This window comes from Penicillium cinerascens, assembly GCF_028974065.1.
Source record: "Penicillium cinerascens strain IBT 15544 chromosome Unknown scaffold_4_segment0_segment1, whole genome shotgun sequence".
Lineage (NCBI taxonomy): Eukaryota > Fungi > Ascomycota > Eurotiomycetes > Eurotiales > Aspergillaceae > Penicillium > Penicillium cinerascens.
In genome coordinates this window covers 1007048-1029883 of record NW_026695298.1, presented here as the reverse complement: position 1 = coordinate 1029883, position 22836 = coordinate 1007048, and the positions used below count along the sequence as shown (strand labels likewise).

At 50.9% G+C, this 22836-nt stretch overlaps 9 protein-coding genes across 9 annotated transcripts; 5 read left to right on the top strand and 4 right to left on the bottom strand.

The window, feature by feature from the left end:
- Window positions 1-254: 254 nt before the first annotated feature.
- On the bottom strand, window positions 255-1630 carry N7498_009479 (TVP38/TMEM64 family protein; the record flags this gene model as incomplete). Its single annotated transcript, XM_058456535.1, has 3 exons — window positions 255-609; window positions 678-1097; window positions 1164-1630. 3 exons carry the CDS (start codon window positions 1628-1630, stop codon window positions 255-257), a joined length of 1242 nt encoding a protein of 413 aa, XP_058303434.1.
- Window positions 1631-2614: 984 nt separating this feature from the next.
- Window positions 2615-4937, top strand: N7498_009478 (CCCH zinc finger and SMR domain protein; the record flags this gene model as incomplete). Its single annotated transcript, XM_058456534.1, has 3 exons — window positions 2615-3537; window positions 3590-4309; window positions 4373-4937. The coding sequence occupies 3 exons, from the start codon at window positions 2615-2617 to the stop codon at window positions 4935-4937; spliced, it is 2208 nt and encodes a 735-aa protein (XP_058303433.1).
- Window positions 4938-5204: 267 nt separating this feature from the next.
- Window positions 5205-6321, bottom strand: N7498_009477 (HpcH/HpaI aldolase/citrate lyase family protein; the record flags this gene model as incomplete). Its single annotated transcript, XM_058456533.1, has 3 exons — window positions 5205-5909; window positions 5968-6188; window positions 6282-6321. The coding sequence occupies 3 exons, from the start codon at window positions 6319-6321 to the stop codon at window positions 5205-5207; spliced, it is 966 nt and encodes a 321-aa protein (XP_058303432.1).
- A 1017-nt stretch (window positions 6322-7338) lies between these two features.
- Window positions 7339-8178, top strand: N7498_009476 (SDR family NAD(P)-dependent oxidoreductase; the record flags this gene model as incomplete). Its single annotated transcript, XM_058456532.1, has 1 exon — window positions 7339-8178. The coding sequence occupies one exon, from the start codon at window positions 7339-7341 to the stop codon at window positions 8176-8178; it is 840 nt and encodes a 279-aa protein (XP_058303431.1).
- Window positions 8179-8870: 692 nt separating this feature from the next.
- On the top strand, window positions 8871-9646 carry N7498_009475 (DUF846 domain-containing protein; the record flags this gene model as incomplete). The annotated part of the gene is made up of 4 exons (XM_058456531.1): window positions 8871-8955; window positions 9019-9064; window positions 9137-9423; window positions 9498-9646. 4 exons carry the CDS (start codon window positions 8871-8873, stop codon window positions 9644-9646), a joined length of 567 nt encoding a protein of 188 aa, XP_058303430.1.
- A 622-nt stretch (window positions 9647-10268) lies between these two features.
- On the top strand, window positions 10269-12690 carry N7498_009474 (uncharacterized protein; the record flags this gene model as incomplete). Its single annotated transcript, XM_058456530.1, has 15 exons — window positions 10269-10362; window positions 10429-10483; window positions 10536-10628; window positions 10689-10757; window positions 10816-10884; window positions 10946-11076; window positions 11132-11262; window positions 11316-11414; window positions 11475-11682; window positions 11740-11887; window positions 11942-12018; window positions 12078-12144; window positions 12202-12278; window positions 12363-12434; window positions 12488-12690. 15 exons carry the CDS (start codon window positions 10269-10271, stop codon window positions 12688-12690), a joined length of 1593 nt encoding a protein of 530 aa, XP_058303429.1.
- Window positions 12691-15064: 2374 nt separating this feature from the next.
- N7498_009473 (uncharacterized protein) lies at window positions 15065-15668 on the bottom strand (the record flags this gene model as incomplete). The annotated part of the gene is made up of 2 exons (XM_058456529.1): window positions 15065-15501; window positions 15545-15668. 2 exons carry the CDS (start codon window positions 15666-15668, stop codon window positions 15065-15067), a joined length of 561 nt encoding a protein of 186 aa, XP_058303428.1.
- Window positions 15669-15946: 278 nt separating this feature from the next.
- Window positions 15947-17828, top strand: N7498_009472 (sugar porter family MFS transporter; the record flags this gene model as incomplete). Its single annotated transcript, XM_058456528.1, has 5 exons — window positions 15947-16020; window positions 16078-16436; window positions 16496-17274; window positions 17324-17460; window positions 17513-17828. 5 exons carry the CDS (start codon window positions 15947-15949, stop codon window positions 17826-17828), a joined length of 1665 nt encoding a protein of 554 aa, XP_058303427.1.
- Window positions 17829-20610: 2782 nt separating this feature from the next.
- N7498_009471 (uncharacterized protein) lies at window positions 20611-21629 on the bottom strand (the record flags this gene model as incomplete). The annotated part of the gene is made up of 2 exons (XM_058456527.1): window positions 20611-20968; window positions 21028-21629. The coding sequence occupies 2 exons, from the start codon at window positions 21627-21629 to the stop codon at window positions 20611-20613; spliced, it is 960 nt and encodes a 319-aa protein (XP_058303426.1).
- Between the last annotated feature and the right edge of the window lie 1207 nt (window positions 21630-22836).

The window sequence follows — 22836 nt, the reverse complement described above, 5'->3', positions numbered from 1 at the left end:
ACAAGGATTCGGGCATCAATCGAGGATCAATTGCGATCAAAAGCGGCGGCCGAAAGGGAGGGGAGAGAACCTCAGGAAGAGAGAGAGGCCGTTGTGCCTTGATTCCTCGGCCCGGAGCGTATTTCTCAGTCCGCCTTTGGTCAACTACGGCACCTTCATTCACATACAACTTTGGGGTTTCATGAGTGTATAGTGTCATAGTTCTCATTCCAAGGGTCTATATATTCATCTGCTCTGCTGGCCCTTTCCAGTTCTTAGACCTCCCGCTGGAGGTGGCTGTGTAGGCCGTACGCCTCGTCCTCGCCTGGATAATCATCCGAGTCATTATCCGTGAGCTCATCATGGTAGGACCTCCGGTTCTTTTTCTTCCATCGTTCGGAGTGATCACTGTCGCTGTCATCTCCGAGTTCAAGATCGACATTGTCATCATCCAGATCGTCAAACCCAATGCGCTCCTCCTCATCCCGGGCTAACATGGTAGCAGCCTCGTTCTCATCAATATCGTCGGAGAATCTCCCATGAGGCCGGTGTGCTGCATGGTCGGCTTGAAGGGATTGTCGGATCTCGGCGCGCTCTTTGGCTTCAAGTTCTTTCGCCCGAGCCAAGGTCCTAAAACATCTCGTGGTTAGTATCAGCCCATCAGAGATATGGAAGATGAAACTCGAAAAATAACCTACCTTTGATAAATGTACCACCCGGTGCCGACTCCAATAGTGACGGTCACAAAAATACTGATGATATTCACGGCCTTGGAACCTGCGGTCATCTCCTCGCCCTTTTCAGACAGCAGACGCACTCGGCTGCCAATGAACGCAGGGACCAATAGCTTGGGGGTGATGATGGCAGTCGCCAGTCCATACATCAAGGGCTGAACCGTAGGGAATGTAGACACGGCTCCGTTACAGATAGAGTAGGGCAAGGGGCACAGACGGATCATGCAGAGGAGTTTCAGCCCGTCATATTTCAGGGTGAGAGAGAGCGCGGCGAATCGCTTATCGTGTTTCATCAGACGCTTCACGAAACCCGATAGCACCGTTCGCGAGACATAGAATGAGGCGGTAGACCCGAGAACACTCGCGGTGGCATAAATCAACCATCTATATGCATCGCGCGTCAGTGGCTTCTTCTCATCAGAGTGTCAATGGGGGGATTCTTCTGCTTACCCTTTCCACACGCCGAAGATAAACCCCGCCACAGTTCCAAATGTCGACCAACCCACCAACGGTGGGAACGAGACGAAAAAGACACACAGCCATAATACAAAAGCGACCAGCGGAGACCGCTCCCACTTTTCAGCGACGGGGCCTAGCCAAATGAACACCTTGCCGGTCAAGACCAAGAACCCAATACCCAAGGCAGCGGAGGCGAAGGACGCAGCATAAAAACCAATCTTCTGCCACAGAGTCATGCTCTCCCATCTTGCAAGCAGTTTGCGGTACATGTCTTTTGCGCGGTCAACGGCTTTGTCGCGCATGGTGGTTGCCTGACTCGCAGACCGGGCGGAGTCACGTCTGCCCGAGCGACTCCAGACTGGCGACTGGGCATCGCTACCAGGAGACTGGGGTAACGGCTCTGGCGATGATGTAGACAGCGCCAATGCCCGTGCCGTGGACTCATAGTCCGCAGGCATGTTGGGACAATGTAAGGGTTGACCGGGAAAGCGATCGGATCTGGGGGAAGCTTAAGCGATCGGCGATTGTGGAGGCAGGAAGCGGAGAAGTATTCGAGGAGACAACAGAGATAGGAGAGATAAATGGTGTATAGGGCGTTAAAAGGCCCTGCAAGAGGGGACAAACATGAAGGGTTGGAGGCGAAGCACTAGCCAAGTCCGACTCGGGAGTCGGAGGCGCAGTGTCTCGCTGACCCCGAATGCGGATCCGCCGGAGCTTGGGAAGCTTGGAGTGTTTACTCTGGATCTGCACCGCTAAGATTCATCTGAACCCTGTGCGCCCTACTATACTTGAATACTGAATACCTTGCATCAATCAAGATTCTTTAAAGACTTTTACGTCCCTTATATGCAATCTTAGGACCTATTGATTGCCATTGGTATGGCGTGGATAGCCTCAATTGTCTAAAATTAGCTTTGCTACAGTTAGCCGCTAATTGTCATTAATAGAAAGTTAATCTCCGTTCAGATGGAATTTAGTCTGTAGGTGTAAATTGGCAGTGTATACACAAGGTGGTTGGCGGTGGCATGGAGCAGGAGTGGGTTGAGTGCGGAGAGTGGCCTCCCAATCTACAACCCGATATTGATCTCCTTTCTCCCCCCCCCCTCATTTGTCTTTCCCTTTGCCTGTTACTTCTTTGATGCAGCTCCATATGTTTGAGGCTGCGATGTAATCGCCGTTGTCTTGGTCTGCGATTAACTACCTCTCAGATCTTCTGCCTCACCCCCTTTTATCGCTTTCACCCTCGGTCCTCAACCGACTTGATCAGGGAGTATGGATCGGGGACTCTGACGCCCACCCTAACCCCCGAATAATTACGGTGGTACCGCAAATCCGGCTGCACCTTCGTCGCCGGTGCATTGGAAAGGACTCGGAAGCTTTCCCCCGCCATCTCAGCTTATTCCTCACCCCGTCTCCATTACCCCCACCCTTAGCAGAACACCATGGTTTCGGAAGAGCTCCTCGAGAAATGCTTGGAGATCCTCCAGGATCAGGCCCTGGATGAAGAAGAGCAGGTAGAGAAGGTTGAAGATTTCTTGCGCGCCAACACCTCCCTTTCTGGGTCGCCGCTGGAGAACGCTGTGTTGGACATCCTCTGGCGCCATCGCAACCGCTCGCGGCCCGACTCGTCTCCCCCTCCCGCTCGCCATACCGTGATTCGCAGGTCATCTCCGGCACCATGGCAGATGCAGCGCGCCTCAACTCCGCTCTCCCCTCATTCGAACCTGGGCACCAGCCCCGGGAGTACCTCGTGGGTGCAGAGCTCGCGCGGGGCATTCTCCCGGCCTCCGCTTTCCTCGACGGCCTCACCGTTTACCTCGCCGCGCCCATCGCCCCGACTCGCTCTCGCACAACCAATTCCCCATTCTCCCAGTTTGAATGCCTACGAGTTCTCCGATCAAAGCCAAGTATCGGAATTTTACAGTGATTTTGGTAATGACAGTAATGTCGACTGGCTAGTGGCAGACGATGCGAATAGCACTACTTCCTCCACGGGCCTTAGTGTCCCCGCGTCGCTGAGCGCGACGGCAGTGGAGTTTGTGCCTGATATGAGCCCACATGATATTTTGCGGACTGTTCTAGGCGACAAACGCTCAAACGACGAAATTGAAACGGCCCTGGAGGCCAACGGTTATGACCTCGGCGCTACCATTGCATCCCTGACGCAGGATACGGATGCGGATGGATTCCCGAGGCAACAAGATGGCCGCGTGGTGGTCGGAAAATCCATGATAATGGAGCAGCGGCCAGTAACGCCCTCGGGGCACAGTCGCAGTCCTATAGTCTGCAAGTACTGGCTGTCTACCGGGCAATGCCTACGCGCGGACTGTCGTTTTAGCCATGATTTGACGAGTCACCTATGCAAGTGAGTGATTTGTTTTCACATCGATGATTTGACTGTGAGCTGACCAAATTAGGTACTGGGTTATGGGTAGCTGCCTGGCCGGCGAAGGGTGTCCATTCTCACACGATCCCGAAAAACTAATATCCAACATTAGTCTATCAGGTAGTAGTCGACCAGCCTCGCCCGCCGGGTCACCGTTCCAAATGGACAGTGGCTCCGATGCTTTCCCGCCCTTGCAATCATCAGCAGGGATGGAAGACCAATGGTCAAATCAATATGGTGGTCGGTATCCTACTCATCTCTCCGGCGCCAAAGCGATCCCGCCGGGACTCCACCCCGGCATGGGCAGACGAAACGGGAGCATGACCCATTTAGGACGGCCAAACTCGCGCCCGACCAGCCGTCATCAAAACCGGGAGCTGAACCCTACAGCTCCGTCCGTAGATGATCCAGATGCCTTCCCAACTCTTGCTGCCGTTAGTGCAAAGAATGCCGGCAAGAAGAACAACGGCAAGCGAGGCGGCAACAACCGCGACGTGTCCAAAGAGACCATTCCCTCCTCCCTGGCAGACGTGGTTCGTATGACGCCATCCCCTACTCCTCCCAAGGGGAAATCCGCCTCGAAAAATGGCAAAGACAACAAGAGTCGTGAAAATAGTGCGGCTGCCATGTCAATTCCAGCTCCACAGAACATCCCTTGGCTCGAGACCGGTGCGCGCGCCAATCAGCAATACATCAAGTACCGCACTGAAGCAATTCGCCATGGGACCGTGCGGAACAAGTTTCTCCAGAGGTATGCTCCCGACGAATGCGGTCCAACCCCGGAAAAGGACTCATTACTTACCCACTCCATCAGCGCTGCGCAAGCCTGGAACAGAAACGATGCTCGAGCTGCCAAGGCACTGTCCCTCCGAGGCCAAGCAGAAAACGACGCGATGCGTCGTTGTCACCGAGAAGCCGCACGTCAGCTGTACGAAGAGCGTAATCAGCATTTGGTCCAGGCTGGCCTGGACGAAACTTCGGAGGAGCTCTACGTTGACTTGCACGGCCTACACCCAGAAGAGGCGATCGAATACCTGGAGAAAATTCTCCTCAGACATGCCCGTGAAGGTATCCGGGTAGTCTATGCTATCACAGGTACCGGTCACCATTCGAAGAACGGCAAGGACAAGATTGGCAAGGCCGTCAAAGCCTGGCTAAATGAATGGCGATACTTGTTCAGGGAATTCAGTGTTCCCGGTGAGCGCGGAGGCTATGTCGGAGGTATCCTCGGCATTGATCCGACCAGCTATGACAAGTCTATGGCCAGAACCATAGCGGAAGGTGACGACTCTGTGGGAGTGGACGATGGACAACCAAACCTCACGATAGGCAAGATCCAACTGCTCAAGCGCGAGGATATAGAAACGCAGAATCAATGATTTGGTGTGCCCTTTTATCTCGATCCCTTGGTCGATGCGCACGATACCCATCTTTCAGAAGCGGACCGTCTCTCAATACCCGATCTATTTTCAACGATTCATAGCGCTGCTCGTCCAGCAAATTCAATAAACACAATTGGTTATTCAACTATCCTCTAAAATCGTTCAGTGGCCTCTCCCAGTGAGCAGTAGACCTATAACAGTTACAGGAGAGGTAGAACGTTCACAATGTCCGATTGCTATACACTATCTTCTCCACGTAGATATTTACTCGGGTTCCTGATGCTGCCACTGCTCCCGCAAAGCCTTGACATCAACGCCACAAGCCTCCGCCTTCTCCACAATAGCCTTCGCCTTCCTCGCAACAGGCACATCAATCATCTTCCCATCCAAAGTCCAAGCACCCCGTCCCGCAGCAGCAGCCTTCTCATCCGCAATAACAACCCGCATCGCCCACTGCGACTCTTCCGCGTCAGGCCCGAAAATCGCATTCGCAGTCTTCACCTGCGTCGGGTGGATACACTGCTTCCCATTAAATCCTAATCTCCTACCATCTTTGCACTCCTCTTCCAATGCTGCGGGAGGTGACCCGTCTGCTTTGTCAGATTTGTATGATGTGCAGACTAGATCGATTGTCGAGGGTAGATCTGCGGCGCGAGCGGCTGTGGCGATTGCTGAACGCGCGAAGAGGAATTCTGATAGGGATGGTGTGCGTGTGATGCTTAGGTCGAGCGCGAAATCCTCGGCTGCGAAGACTAGACCTTGGAGTAGGGGCGAGGCGGCGCAGATCTGGGATAGGTTGGTGAGCGACTTGGCCGACTCGACGAGGGCAAGTAGAGAGATAGGAGGTCTCGATTCCGGCGACTGTTGTTGCGCTGCAAGGGTGTGGTTCACAACATCCGTGACGAAAGTGAGGTCTGAAGCCGAATTGACCTTCGGGATGACGATGGTTGTGAGGTTCGGTGATTGCAGCTGTCGTACTAGGTTAGCCCTTGCTCTAGGCGTTTGTGCCCCATTTGAAGCTACTCACCACTTCAGTTAGATCACCTAATGCCAGTCCGCTATCCACCGAATTGATTCGAACTGCCCGTTCACGAATTCCCGCCGGTGTGGGCTGGTCGATAGCTCTCCGCACCAAGCCTCGTGCCTCCGCTTTCATGTGCGGGGTCACGCTATCTTCCAGGTCATAGGCAAGGCAGTCTGCTACCAGAGAGCGGGATTTGTCGAGGAAGCGCTGAGAGGATCCGGGGACTAGTATGTGGAGGGCTCGTTAGCTTCAAGGTTGTCGAACAACGCGGCAATGGAAATGCGGGGAAGACGCGATAGCGACGTGGGTGGACTTACCGTACAGCAATGAGCGGCGCAGGGTGTTGCGGGCGGCCATTGTGAATGGTTAACTGAATGCACCGCTTTCAAATCTGGAAATGGTTCTTTCAACGGCGCGTTGATGAGGGTGCTCCCCGTGTTCAGTGAGGGGAGGACCCACGCAAGCCGAGAACTCCCCGACCTCGGGAATTCCGCCGCGCTTGGCTACGGATGGCCTCAATGGTCTGCGGTGGGATTTTCAACGATGGATTTTGATTTTCTTGGCTTCGCAATGTGAGAGATGCAGATTATATTCTGAGATGAAGCCAGCGGGTTATTAATCTTTACGTTTGTAGGGAAGCCGATTGAATCGGCTATATGCTATGCTCTGCTTCCAGGGTTCGGGGTCGGGGTCGGCCCGTCATAACTGGCAAGTCGCCGAAGCTTGACCAATATACTTCGGTCCTGGATTCGAGAAGGTTGAGATATGGCAGTTTCAGATTGACTTGCGAAGAATATCTCTATGAAACCATGAAGATTGTTCTATCTAAGCTATTCTTAGTCAACTACAAGCTATCGGAGTTGATCTAATCCATAAGAAATATAGACTGAGGGATATAGTTTAGGGTATTATAGAGGCCATGGCCTAGATTTGCGTGTATGAGGCACATATCGAACAGCCCTGACAGATTATCAGCTTGGTGACCAATAACGAAGAAGAGCACTATAATATCCGATATCTCCGAGAGGGAAGCGGGGTGGACGTTGCAACGGGGCAACGGGGCAACAGTGCATGAGTCGGTTTATTAATGACGAGGCAGTCTTGGTTTTGAGTGTCTAGTGCAGCGATCTATCACTGTCTGCGGGCGGTGCTCAGGCATCCATTTAGAGGAGGTTCTTACCCTAGGGTGGCTTAAATACCTAGGGAGGTAGTCAACAGCAAGTAGTTTCAAAGTAACTGCTTGCGCAATCTACAGCCACCCGGCAGAGGAGGAGGCTCAAATAAATATACGATACTCTACCTCCTGGGACCTTCTAGGAAGACCATCGACACGGAATAATTATGTCTTTTATCACGCTCCCGCCAGCACCCCGCATGCGTGAACTAGACCTCATCGACAAGGTCGCCGTCGTCACTGGTGCATCTCGGGGCATCGGACGCGCGATCGCTTTCAACCTGGCCTCCCGTGGTTGTTCCATCCTCGGAACCGCCACCAGCGAGACGAGCGTCATGGCCATCTCAACCACCCTCAGCGAGGAGGTCACCAGCCGCGCCTTTGAAACCATATCTCGACCGAGACCCGCAAGCCTCAAGATCACCGCAGTTGTCGCAGATATTCTCTCCCCTGACTGCCCCAACATCATTACCGATGAGGTCATTAAGAACTTCAAAGGCCGCGTGGACATATTCATCAATAGCGGCGCCGCCACCGGGATGAGCTCCATTGGAGACATGAATGTCGACCATATTCAAAGCAGTCTACTAGCCAACGTGCAGACGCCCGTTATGATCGTTGAGGAGTTCATCCGCCGGCGCTTCTTCCAGCCTAACAGCCGTATCGTCTACATCTCGTCTATCCGGTCACGCGTCCCATGGAGCGAGCAGCTCATGTACTCCGCCGGCAAATCTGCAGGAGAGTCGCTATGTCGGACTTGGGCACAAGCCTTTGGCGGCAAGGATGAGAGGTATTCCTTTATGGCCGGGACCACGGCTAACTCCATATCAGTCGGCTTGACAGAGACGGATTCCGTTGTCAACTGCCCGCCGGAGGTAGTGAAACAATTACAGGATGAATTCTTCCCTTCGCAGAGCATACCGCGTTTTGGACAGCCTGAGGACGTTGCGGATATTGTTGGGCTTCTTTGCAGCCCGGATGCACGGTGGATTACCGGTAGTGTTGTCAGTGCCAGTGGAGGTTGTATAAAGGTCGGCTAGGGATGATGGCATGGTTTCCATGTCCATAAACTTGACAATATCCGTGTTTGAAGGGAGGCGAAGCAAATAATGCGCAGTTAGAGCCAAACTAGGCATTCTATTCAGGATACATACCGGGCAAGATGAAATGTGGAATGAGTATCCGTAGAATACAACTAAACATAGACCGTAGCCCAGAGGGTTCCCTTACTTCTCAACGCCTCTACAATATTCATACTTTGGCTCCCTTGATCTATTTGCATTTTCATTTTGTCTGTTCCCGAAGGCAGAGCTCGGCCTTTCCTCCATTTAAACGCCATCTTTCGTCTTGGACCTTCTGGGTTTCGTAGTCACAGATACTCCTCAAACTGCTCCATTGAGCCGCTTACTATGTTTATCCATTATGTCGTTTTCTTCCAAGGTTTGTCGCTTTTGGACCCTTGAAATAAAAAATATATGAAATATGTTTACCTACCACGGAACATACGCGGCTACATTGTTGTACTCAGGGAGAAGCGGAGAGTGTATACTCGAGAACCAATGGGCGTTGAGGCTCTCACTATTCTGCCACATGGCACCGCCTCTAGGTGTCCCGTGTTGCGAACACATCAGGGATCCTCAAACAACAGCTTCCCCGAGTCAACACAGCAAGCCTTCTGCTGTCCAACGGTGCTTCTTGAAGCTTCAGAATCAGTGGTTCTCAGCTTTCCACCATGGATCAAGGACAGCAAGGAGAACTGAACTGGCGCCTCAGCGCCCACCCGATCACGCTACTTGTCTTCTTGGGAATCCGCATCGGTTCGTGCTGTTTATTACGATTGACCGTCAAAGGAATACCAGGCTGATTGATATATCCAACAGGTGCTTTGATGATGTATCTCTTTGGTGTCCTCTTCATTGACAACTTGTATGTCCCCTCATGTCAAGCTATCTACTTCCCGCCGCCACAGAACTCCACCCCGCTAACCTGCTTGTGCAGCATCCTTGTGTTCATCCTGACCTTGCTTCTCCTTTCCGCCGACTTCTACTACCTCAAGAACATTGCCGGACGCCGACTGGTTGGCCTAAGATGGTGGAATGAAGTCAACACTACCTCGGGCGACTCCCACTGGGTCTTCGAGTCTGCAGACCCCAACGTCCGTACGATCAGCGCCACCGACAAACGGTTCTTCTGGCTAAGCATGTATCTTACACCGGCACTGTGGGTGGGACTGGCCGTACTGGCTATTGTGAGACTGGTTGGTGTGATTTGGCTGAGCTTGGTTGGTGAGTATCCCTGTTACCATGACCCAGGAGTCTTAAAATTGCGTTGGTTTGAAGTACTTACTCAATCAATGTAGCTATTGCCCTTATCTTGACGATTACCAACACTGTGGCTTTCTCCCGATGCGACAAGTTCAGCCAAGCATCGACATTCGCAAACAGCGCGCTCGGTGGTGGAATTGTGAACAACCTTGCTGGTGGCCTGCTGGGCAGGGTCTTCCGGTAATTGGAGGCGAATATAGTCTTCATAGGAATTGCACAGCAATGACGATGCTCCTGCTGTTCTGCAATATGTATTCTTTACATGTTTTGATAAATCCGCAATGACATGCATTTGAAATCCACTGGTCCCTGATTAGCGTGTGCTCCCTTTGCTCAATCGGAGCCTGGCAAACGCGAAAGCAGCCTTTCTCATAAAACAATTTCTCGTGTCCACCGCGCACTCTTGCTCGTTTCTTCTGTTTTCCCTCTCCCCTTCCCTTCCTCTTCCTCTTCCTCTTTCTCCCCACCCCCCAATTTTTATTGTCAACAGACTCGTCTGCTGATCAATTGTAACCCATCGTGAATTCCCGTGAGTCTCATACATGATACCTTGATCCTCGATCACTACCACACAAGATCCGACAGGAGAGCGTGCGCGTCTCAACTGAGCTTGTGGCTGTCTCTTCACTGTCCTTTCCATCCTCGACCTGCCCATCCCATATCCTTGGCAAGCTGCACCTGCCCACCAACCTCACGCCCCTCACGGGGCATTGAGGGCTTCCCCCCAGACTTCTGTACTGCATGCTAAAGTGTAACTTGCCCAGAACAGAGTGTGCCCGGAGTCGTTCCGACTTCTACTGTCCGACATGTCCGACATGTGGGATAGGGCCAGTTCAGGTAATTGGGACAACAAAGACAGCGGTGGCCTGGAGAAAGGCGATGGCTACAGCTGGCCGCATGGTACGTCTGAACCATTTTCTGCTCGTGAACGACATCAATTTCAGTGGAGAAGCTGATCATTGACAGACCAGAACAACGAGAACGCAAAGCCTCAATTTGACAACGACAACGACTGCCGCATGTACGTGTTGAATCTATTGAGCAGGGTGACCAAACTACTGACGGTGAAACAGCTGTGGTGCCAATGATCACTTCGCCCGCAACTGCCCCAATGCTGAGTCGGACGTTGGGACCCAGGGAGGTTGCTACAAGTGTGGTCAGATGGGGTTAGTCAAGATCCGTGGAGATTCGTGTCAACGACTTGAGCTAACATGGGGGCATTATAGCCACAACAAATCGGACTGTCCCGAGGGTGGAAACTCCATGGGCGCCTGCTTCAACTGCGGCGAAGAGGGGCAAGTTATGAGTGAGATGACGGGCAAGCCCCAGGAACTGACTCAATATGATGAATAGACACTCGAAGGTCGACTGCCCTCAACCTCGGAAGCTTACAGGTGGGTGCTTCAACTGCGGTGAAGAAGGGTATGTTGCTTCCTCGAAGTTGCTGAGACACAAAGTGGTCAAAAATCTAAGGAATCAACAGGCATTCCAAGGCTGATTGCCCCAACCCCCATGTATTCACAGGCACCTGCCATTTCTGCAGTCAGGTCGGCCATCAAGCTTCAGCCTGCCCTGAGAAGGGACCCACTGTCTGCAAGAATTGCAAGAACGAAGGTACGCACAGATTGAACACTGGCTGGAGCAGGGCAGACAATAATGAAATTAACAGGACACGCGGTCAAAGACTGCAAAGAGAAGCGCAAGTTCGACCTGAACCATGTTCCTGACAAGCTTCCTGAAGAGGCGTGGGCCATGATGACGGCGGCCAGTGACGACAAGGACATTCAGGGATTTCGAGATGTACGACAGCCCAGTTCTACCTCGGCCGAGTCCCTGCTGACAATATGAAATAGGCTCTTCAGGCCTATTCAAAGGCTGTCCCCGAGGCAACATATCAAGAAATCGCAAAGAAGATGCGCGAAGAGAGCTTCAAGCTTTTCCTCATTGGACTTGTAAGTTTACCAGACATATTTGATGAGTGAAGCGAGGCACTTAATGCTGACCGACCACAGGAGAAGATCAACGCCGAAGTCATCAGCTTGATTGACCTGCAGGGAAATTTGGACCGTGAGTACGCGGTCGGTTTTTTCTTCGGCAACAAACCGAGTCGGAGCAGCCTCAAGTCTCGTTGGCCTGAGAATGATGACGAGAACCTCGAGCGACTGGCCAATGCTGGACTTCCCTACGATCGCTTGATTGTCAAATGCCGCAACTGTGAGGGTACTGGACTTCAGTTTTATTCTCTTATTCCCAGTTGCGGATGCTAATTTCTTTTAGAGCTTGGTCATATTGCCAAGTCCTGCCCGCAGGAGGCGCGGGAGTTCGAAAAAGTCCAAATCAAGTGCAACAACTGTAGTGAGGTCGGCCACCGTGTGCGTGACTGCCCCTCGGCGCGCAAGAGCAAGTATGGATGCCGCAACTGCGGGTAAGTCTACATCACGAGGTACCTCTGGACTGGCTTATACTAAATAACCTGAAGCATCGATGGCCATATAGCTCGGGACTGCCCCGAACCACGCTCCGCAGCTGATATGGAATGCCGCAAGTGTGGTGAGAGTACGATACAACTCTCGAGAATGTTTGCTGCTATTTTGTGTGTGCTAACGATCACCAAGCTGGCCACTTCGCAAAGGACTGCTCCCAGGGTGGTGGTGGAAGTGCTCGTACCTGCCGCAACTGCGGGTATGTATACAAATCAGGAATATGTTTGAGAACGTGATCATTGCTAATCCTTCACAGATCTGAGGACCACCTTGCTCGGGAATGCGACAAACCTCGAGACCCTTCCAATATGCAGTGCCGAAACTGTGACCAGAGTAAGCGCTCTACTTTGCGAACGACATACTGATAATCTAAGCACAATCTTTTGCATTGGATAAACTGACAATCACTTTCTACAGTGGGACATGCTGCCCGTGATTGCCCCGAGCCAAAGGACTGGTCCAAAGTTCAATGCAACCGCTGCGGTGAAAGTAAGTCCTGATTTCAATGTGTTCGATCGAAACAAGTGCTCACAATATATCAGTGGGTCATACCGTGCGACGATGCCCTCAGCCTGAAGAGTCCGGCGAGAACAATTACGGCGGTGATGATGCCGCTGGATATGGCGGTGGCTATGGCCGCGACAACACTCAGCAGGAGCAGGGCGCCTGGACTGACACGAACGAGGTCACCGACCAGTTTGCTCAGCTCAAGACCGATGGTGCTGAGAATGGCGCTCAGTGGTAATGCCTGGAATGTCCAGTGGTAGAGCTTTGATCTGGGTAGGGACGAAGACCACGTTCTCTTTTTCGATTTAACACTACGCGAGATGGGGCGGATGTTGCCCGTGCTCAGGATGCTTCCCAGTGACCTGCAGATGGATGACGACCGATGTCTTGCGACGGTGCGTGCGACGGTGCGTTATCGGGTCAATGGGGTCTTCTCGTGAACAGATTGGCCCTCCTTAGGACATCCTGGCCGGGAGCAATCTGCGGTCTTTTTATGAGCAGGAATCGTTTGTCCTCTCATCTTCAATACTCTTCGTGAAATGAACACTTTTATTACTATTTGACAACAGCCCGGAAACTTGATCGTAGTTGGAAAGAGAGAATTGACCTTGATTCATCGACGATCCGACGCGTATAATTCATGAATTGCTTCTATAACAGCCACTGAGAGCAATACCCTACCAAAATTCAAGTCTCAAGTGTCACCATTTGACTTCCAAGCAGACCTGCTCTCCAACAGAACAGAAACGTGATATCCATTCGCAATTATCATGGCACGAGGCAGCCCATGATTGGCCACGACACTGCACACCACACCACTCCCTTCTGATCTGATATCAAAACAGTCAAACTCTAACGCAAAGTTTCCACAGACCGTACCTTCAACCCGATCTATCGAGACCATTCTGTCGATCAAAAGAACGGTGAACCAACGGAGTCTGCACAGTGCAAGCAGGATCTATCACCCGGTTGCAATGTAACAGGCCCAGAACCAATCAATGCCGTCATCGCAGCAACCCAACCACGGCCCATGCACACCGCACTCTTCCAGGGCACCGCAAAGTTGACTTTCCGACACGGCATGGCTGGCTCTCGGCCTGCAGGGCTCGGCCCTGCCGATCAATCCAGCAAATGCCGCACCTTCATTACCTTGCGTCCTCCAAACCTGTTCTGGTAGTGTAAGCGGGCTAGCGCTAGCGCAGTCATTCCTCGTCCGGCTGGCAAGCAAGATGAGATCATACTCGCGATAAGCAATGCTCTAATCCTTCCTTGGATTGAGAACGGCGAACAGGGTGATGGGGGATGTGTGGTATGATTGGATGCTACGGTAATTTTTACCCCCCCTGGGATGTCCGAGGTGACTGGGTTTGTGGTAATACGGTGTTCTGACAATTTTTGAGTGTATTGTGGGCCGATTACCGGATCCGGAGTCTCGTGTGACTGGATTTTCCAATTTGTTCTGGATGGAGTGTTCTAGGCTATGGATGCGTGATGGAATATTCGACGGCTACGGCTACTATATAGGTTCGTGGGAAATTGGGGTGGTGGTTGGGAGATGACTCTTCCGGTTGACATTATACTGCGTCTACTATATGACCTGGATGCGAAGAGAAATGCACGATTATTCGGCTAGTCTATACCGGTTGTTTAAACAAAGCAATTATTCCGACACATGCATTAAACTTTCCAGATAAATCTTGAGAACCACTTAGACTTTGCCGGGAAGGTTGTGGCGTCCATATGGCTCGTGCAGGAACCAGGCGATCTATGGCGGAGCAAGCCCTGGAAGTACATATATCGGCGAGGCCGGTATAATTCTGGATACTGTACTGTATACAGGTACTGTAGTATTCTAGGATGATTTCCGATGTTCCCCTAGAACAGGAAGCAAGGAATGGGACAGGGCAGGCGACCCCAGTCTCCGTTCTCCACCACGCGAAACGGGTTCGCCCGATCGGGCGGGCATTGGCGCGGCAATGCACTCTGGGAAGAGAAGCGCCTAATTGGAATTTAATTTCGAGCCTCACAGGACCTACAACTATTCTATATTCTGACAGTGAATGAATAAAAATGTACAATTGGCTCCATAGTCCCTCTACGAGCAGAGAATCGAAACGGAGTTCCGAAACGGGGAAGCCGCACCAAACCCACCGGGCCACTTTGGAGACTTGGAGACCCCTGCATTCAATCCCGACCGAACTGGGGATTCCGGGGACGAGTCAGTCAGTAAACCAAAATCCAAGTAGCGTAGGCGCATTCCAAATGAATTATGTTCACGATACCGATTATACAACGAATGAAGTAGATAGAAATCAAATCGAAAATTAGAATTCGGCCCTGCATTCGTTGGACCCGATGATGTCATTGCCCGTTGCCGTCGCGGCGATCGTCTGTTCATCTTCCATATCGGTCTCTTTTCACGTTCCAGGTCTCCCTCCACCTCTCCGGGGTACCCGTGGCTACGGTGCCCCTGAGATGGAAAGTACTTCCTATGACCCATTCAAGGTTTCATCCTTGGTACCGTTCAGCTACTTCCAAATGTGTTTCCATTAGCAAATGCCCCGCAGGTCGTAGGCAAACCCGCAACCCGAGAGACCATCGGGATCACCTCGCTAAAAACCGGAAACAAGCTTCCTAGGCCCTCGCGAAGTCTCGGAGCTAAGGTCAGTGCATTCGCACGAAGCCGACGCCGTGGTTTGTGGATGCATCCCGAAGCCGGGCTGATCCCAGCCGACACGGCCCTTGGCACGGCATTGCGCCAAAGTATTATTCGGATTGCGAATGTATTGTAGATAATTAGGTGGCGTAGAGGACGAAGGATCAGGCGGCTTGAAGGTGTTTCTGTGCTCACGTACAAGTACACCCCAGTCAGGCACCACTCCACACAGGAATCCGGGGAGAGGCCCATCGGACCACAGAAAGTATCGTCCACAGTCCACCTCCACGCGAGCCACAAGGGAAGAACCCGCATCATCGATGTGGTCATCCACTCCGAGCTCGTTCTGAATGCAGCGATAGGTGCTTTCAGAACCCGATTCCAGTCCCGTAACTGTACCTCGGGTATTTTACGGCCCGTGATACCGGACACTTACCGATGAAGCTGTCTGCATTGTCGAGTGCCAGTGGAACCCGGTGCCGAAGAAGGCTGCCAAATACGATGCCGAGCCGTGATTTGACAACGCCGATGCGAAGTGACCCTCTCCTTGATCCGGCCATGTCGTTTCAATGCGACCTTGCTACTCTTTTTGGGTATCGTTTGATACCATGGTCTGGTGGTGGATCCCTGGCCGTTTTGCCAGGGTTCATAAAACCCAGGCTGCTTCCCCAGACCTTCGGGGACCCTTTCTACGCACCATTCTTCTCTCCCTGTTCGTCGTCCACAGGCCTGGACTGTTTGACTTTGACTTGAACCCGATACTGGAATTGTCTGGCACATCCATCGTATACAGCCTATCCTTTGCTTCTACACCGTTCGGATTCACCTATCCGCCAGCATGAAGCCGTATTTCGGGCTGAGGGGCACGTCCCTCAATATCATGATCAGTATCATTGCTGGTCTTGATTTCTTGTATGTGCTCTTCTCTTTGCATAAGCTATACCGCCATTTCTGACGAATAATCAACAGGCTTTTTGGCTATGACCAAGGTGTCATGGGTGGCCTGTTGACCTTGAACTCTTTCGTCACAACCTTCCCGCAGATTGATACCACCAATGTCGGTGAGGTGGGCCTGTCGGCCGCCGAGAAGAATACTCGCTCTACTGCGCAAGGTATCACGGTTGCCTCGTACAACCTGGGTTGTTTCTTCGGTGCCATTTTCTGTATCTGGCTCGGAAACTATCTGGGTCGCCGCAAAACCATTTTCACTGGATCTATCATTATGATCATTGGCGCTACGCTGCAGTCCTGCGCATACTCGCTCCCGCACTTTATTGTCGGCCGTATCGTGACCGGTATTGGTAACGGGTTGAACACTTCCACCGTCCGTAAGTATTTATCCATACCTACCCTGCAATGTCTGTGGTCACTGACTTTGAGATTCTAGCTACCTGGCAGTCCGAGTGCAGCAAGTCGCACCACCGTGGCCGGCTGGTAATGGTGGAAGGTGCTTTGATTGCTGGTGGTATCACCATCAGTTACTGGATTGATCTTGGATTCTCTTTCCTCGACCCAAGCTCGGTGGCATGGCGTTTCCCCATTGCTTTCCAGAACTTTTTTGCGCTCATCATCCTCACATGCGTGATGCCTCTCCCTGAGTCGCCCCGATGGCTGATTCTCAAGGGCCGCGAAGAGGAGGCCATCGTGGTTCTCGGTGCTATCTTGGATTTGCCGGAAGACGACCCCTACGTTCACTCCGAGTTTGCTGCTATCAAGGATGCGGTCATCGCCGATCAGAGTGTCGGCTTCCGTGACCTAATCACCATGGATGAGAACCGTCACTTCCACCGTGTGGTCCTCGCCTACGTCAACCAGATGTTCCAGCAAATCTCCGGTATCAACCTGATTACCTACTACGCGGCTACTATCTACGAGAAGTCGATCGGTATGAGTGGTCTGATGTCCCGTATTCTGGCCGCCTGCAATGGAACCGAGTACTTCCTGGCATCATTAATCCCCATCTTCATCATCGAGAAGGTTGGCCGTCGGACTCTGATGCTGGTTGGTGCGGCTGGCATGTCTCTCTCCATGATGGTCCTGGCCATCGCTACCAGCTTTGTGGACAACAGCCAAGCTGGTATTGCGGCGGCTGTGTTCCTCTTCGTCTTCAACACCTTCTTCGCCTGGGGCTGGCTGGGTATGACCTGGCTGTACCCCGCTGAGATTGTAAGGTTCCCTCCCATGAACAACCATCAAGATAACTAACAATTCTTAGGTTCCCCTTCGCATCCGTGCCCCTGCCAATGCCCTTTCCACTTCCAGCAACTGGATCTTCAACTTCCTCGTTGTCATGATCACCCCTGTGGCCTTCGAAACCATCAAATACAAGACCTACATCATCTTCGCGGTCATGTAAGTCTTCTATCTGCACCCTATTCCTGAAAACACTAACAATATCCTCTAGTAACGCGTTCATCTTCCCCGTTGTCTACTTCTTCTACCCCGAAACCTCCTACCGCTCTCTCGAGGAAATGGACACCATTTTCAACAAGACCACCAGCGTTTTCAACGTGGTCTCCGTCGCCCGACACGAGCCCCACCGCTACGGCAAACACGGCGAACTCCTCATCAACTACGAAGACACCGAGCAGCACCTGCGCCGTGCCAGCCACGTCTCCGAGAAGCGCAGGACCGGCTTCACTGCCGGTTCCGAACTGGAGGGTGGCAAGGGCTCTCACATCGAGCACCCCCACGGCAGCATCTCCGACACCAGCAGCTAGATTTATCCAATCTAGCTGAATCTTTACGCATCAAAACATATAAGCATTGTCCAATTTATATCCCTGGTAGCTCGATTGATCTACTGAGATGGATGGCTTCATAATGGCTTTATGAATTCTTCTTTTTTCTTTCTCTTTCAGTTCTGCATAGCTGATTCTGGGTAATTGAGTCTCCATCCTGGGGATGGAGCGTGGGGCTTGGAAACATCCTCCTTTGATGGAACAGCTGGCTGTTTTGGTTGGTCCTTTGCATTTTATTGTTGCTACTTTATACCTATGTACATGCACCCCTTCTCCACAGCCGATTGCAGGTGGCGGCCTTGGGAAACTGAGTTTCTCGTCGACTTGTCACCTGGTATCGTATATACGACCTGTATGAAGTTGGTAGAGAAACGACGAATGAAAGTGGGAATCTTTCAATATTTTATTGCGCCGGTGGATTGTTCTAGAATACCTATCAAGGTGACAGAAGTTCCTAGAAAGGTAATATAGAAAGAAAAAATGAGGGTGTAAGTGACCTTCGATTGCCTCAGCATAATCTTGTTCATTCAATCGTCTCTCGGACGACATGCGCAGAGGCTGACAATGCCGCATCTCATCCTCCAGCTTAGCCTCCAGAAATTTATAAGTATTAATAGGCCCAATAAGCAAGTATATGTGTTTCTTCATAGAACTATCTATCGTGATATAGGCGCTTTGAAAGCAAGAAGGCGCTCCCTGTCTGATGCACCTATGAACGTAGGCGCTGAGTCAGGAACGGATTTGGCCCAAGCTGAGGCTAATTCCCTCGTGCATTTCCTATTGATTCATTTTCGTCCTCAGATATTCATGGACCCAAATGGATAATCAACCAAAAATTGCCTTAATGCAAGCTGAGGTGGATGAGAACGACCGAAGTTTTTCCCGAGAATATTCCTGGACTAGCCACTCATTACTCCCACTCTCCCTGTATCAAAAATCAAAAAGCTCTTCATTATTACGAGACGCCGAACATTCCTGTAGCTCATACTGGCCCCGTAATAGTGCATCACGAATGGCACATTGATGCCTTCTGAATGGAAGAGTGCCTGTCTCCATTCCTGCCACCACGTCAAAATGGAACTGTCGGTGTACATATTTCATCCGTTCGGCAAACGATCGTTGTTTTAAAGCGGGTGCATAAGCATAAAGATAGGAGATTTTGCAGGCCAAGTGAAGTAGTAACATAGCATCATCATTTGGACAGTCTAGCCAGCTCTCAATCTGTGCATCAAGAAAGCCTGATAGTGATGGGAATGACACATTTTCCTGCAATGACTCTGCTATCAATGGCGCATCTTCCAAACGTGAGTCGGCTATCAGAGGAAACTTCCACTCTTGAGCCGGAAGAAGAACAGTTATTGTCTGATTGTTCGGAAGAACAAGCCGCTGTTGTGGAAATTCCACCTCTGCACTCCCAATTCTATGTGATCCTTGGGAATCAATAACCCATCCAGCCCTAACAAGCAATTCAGTCGCCTCATCAACGTCCGGGACAAGGAGATATAGATCAAACAATACTGTAGGAACACTATAATGGTAAAGAGCATCTTCAAACCAGACGGCGTAGGGGACTTGGGGGTCAGATAACACTTGACAAGGCCTGTACCTTATCTTGGCGAGCATGTCGTGTACGGAGCCTCCGACGGTGACGTGCAGTTACTAGTTCAAGTGCAGTGGGTATTCGGAGTGCGTGTTCGGTATGGGGTGTCCGACGTTGTAGATTGTTGACGAGAAGCGATGTCGCCAAGTCTAAAAAGGAACAATCCTGCGGCTGATACGGCGGGTACAGAGAAATATCAGGAACATAATTTATCGACTAATCAGCGGTGAAATTAACTCTACATTGCTATATCCCTTTTCTGGCAATTTGTAGGACGTTAACTTTGACTGTCCAAAACCGCTGAGTCAGCGGGAGCGGTAACGTAATTCACAAGCGAGCCGCCCACACAAGCGAGCCGCCCATCTCAAAACACCATAGTAAATGCGATAAATTACAACTTGATATCTCCACAACCATAGCTTCTCGTAAAGTCTTCCTGTATAAATATATTCTTTATATTGAGTCCGACGTATTTTGAAGGTCTCGAATGTTTTCAAGATGTGGTGGATTGAAAATATATATTTCAAGCTCAGAGAGCTTAATTACATTGTATTTTATGGTAAACGTAGTGATATGATTATTAAATTATCCCAGACCCCTAAATTAGGCTATTTGTGCTCTAGATTAGTGAATTACTGAAAGCTAAATAGAATAAGCTTGTGGTTGTTGAAATATTTTGTTCTTAAATATCGCATTTACTATGGTGTTTTGAGGTGGGCGGCTCGCTTGTGTGGGCGGCTCACTTGTGAATTACGTTAACGGTCTCGGGTCCCTGGCGGGTCCCGCTCAGCTGGTGCCCGAGTTCGAGACCATCTTCACTACATAGCACCGACTAGTGGTCCACCTGGGTACAGAGTCGGGCTCATCCCATCCGGATACTTTGCCACAAGATCCGACCTCTTGTTCGTTTCTTTAAGGACTATCCATATTTAGGTATGAATTAACAGAAAAGAAACAACTTCAATATTAGACTACCCATTGGGAGTTGACACGTTTCCAAGTTCCCATTGAACAGTAGAGTTTGAAGAATATATTATGATAGGTTATTAATACTCCGCGGAAAGAGTTATAACCCACTAGGTCGTGCTCGAGTTGAAGATCATAACCCACATGCGGGTTTTGGCGCAGTGTATATAGGTCACTCGTAGCCAGGGGAAGTTCTCACAATGCAAAGGCTACTGCACCAATCAAAGCCGCAAAGCTAGCACCTGCCAATGCAACAAACCAATCTGCTGACATACCACTTGTCGATCCTTCTTGGGGCAAACTGTTACCCCCACCTGATGGAGATGAGATTGACGTTGGAGTAGGAAGGCTATCAGAAACTAAAGTCTCCAAATAAGTAGCCGAGTATGGAGTAGAGAAAGTGTAACTTTCGGCACTGGCGGCTAATGAAGCGCTTGCTTCAGCACTATTGGTCTGGTAGACGGACCAGATAGTCATAGTCGTAGTCTGGGTAGAGGTCACTGTCTTTGCAGTGTAGGGGGAATAAGAAGTCCAATAATAAAACCAATAAGTCCTATGAGCTCGTTAGTAAAGGATCAAACCGAGAAACATCCTCCTCGGTTGACAGCTTACCAGTAGATAGTAGTATAATAATACTGATAATCCAGATAATTATACGAAGAAGTGAGCGAAGGCGCAGCAGTACTAAACATAGTCGCAGTCTCAGTCACACCCGGGCCTGCAGTAACCGTATTCCCCAAATTCCCACCATCATTTTCTCCCGCACAGCCAGACAATGGGCAACACACCTTCTCGCCTTCCCATACCCGACATTGTGTTCCAGCTAGGCAGTAATACCCTCCACTGCAGCACTCTCCGTCTTTGGGCGAGCAGTTACCGTCATTTCCACAGCAGTTCCATTCACTTGGACAGGTGCCCATAGTGCAGCAAGTGTCGCCGGGGTCAGCGCAGTAGCCATTGGCACAGCATGAGTTGCCGGCCGGGCAGCAGCGTGAGGTATCAGAGGAGCATGCACTGTATCCGGGGTTGCAACTGGAGTCGCTATTTGCGCGGCCAAAGAGTCCGAAAAGATCGCGAGTGTCGAGGGAGCCGGTACCAGCGAGCTTTAGGGTTGCGTTTGAGCGCAACTGGGGCTCGTCTTTGAGAGTTATGCCGGTGACGAAGCCGGCGAGAAGAAACAAAAAGAGCCCCAATTCATTGATGATACGAGTCATCTCCACGGATTATAAAGAAGGCGCTGCTGGGTTGAGGCTTCAGAGTCGACCACGCTCGCGGGGAGCCCCATCGATTAAATAGAGCGTCATTTGGACCCTGCGGCTCTGGCAGGGCAATTGTGCCTGGTGAAAAACGGGGTACAGTGCACCCTGCGCATTGGGTGCATCTCCGGGCCAAATTCTTCATGTGGCGGCTGAGATTGCAGGCAAATACGAGGTTAAGCCACTTGGCGCGAATACGAGCCTCCTTGCACTCGTCGGATGCAGAGTTTATTGCAAGCAGATGAGAGGAGAAGAAGAAGAAGAAGAAGAAGAAGAAGAAGAAGAAGAAGAAGAAGAAGAAGAAGAAGAAGAAGAAGCCATCTATAGACCTTGTTTTCTTTTCAGTGAACGTTAATGTGTTACCAGATGTCCAAGGGCTGATGATCACCTCACGATGTTGTACAACGATTAGGGTTCGCCATTCAGCTGATGTGCCCTGTCGCGAATAGATTGTGAAAGTGGGTTTCATGCCGAATACGAGGCGACTAGTGGACAGATCCTCCAATGGACGAGGGATAAAATATCAGAAGATCAGATCATTGGCTTCATCTCGGGCTCATAGCTCAATGTTGCGCTTCGATTGACAAGGGATCGTCTCTCCGAGTCAGTACTTGGATATCGTGCTTTTAAATACGCCTTGGAATACGAATCCTTGCATTTGGGCAGCAATTTAGGCGAACCCGTGCTGACATATAGCACCAAACAAGCTTATTTTCGAAAAACTTCATTCAGCACAGAGTAAAACTCATCCTGCTAGGTCTGTTGGTTCTTGGTTTCTGTTTTTAATCAGACAGCCCTGTGATTAGATAAGCCGATTCTTACGGTCACGTGACCCGATTCCACCGAGGCCGGCGATTGGAAGTCCAAAAGGGCGCGAAGTGGTCAAGGACCGCGAAGGGAAGTATGGTTTTTAGTTTCACTTCATTGGCTTGGTTGAGGCGGTTTTAAAGATGCAGATTCAATCCAGCCCGGTCAGAATTTCACCTGTAAAAGGTGGAACACCGGAGAAAAGAGCCACATGAGAGAAATATTGAGAAAGAAAAAGGAAGAAAAAGGAATTCAGAGTAAGACTGCTTTCTGAAAATGGTCAGTTGGGAAAACCGGTTCGAATCAACGACGATGCTAGACTCAGGCCGAGTTGGGACACCAGACGGGATTCTCGCGT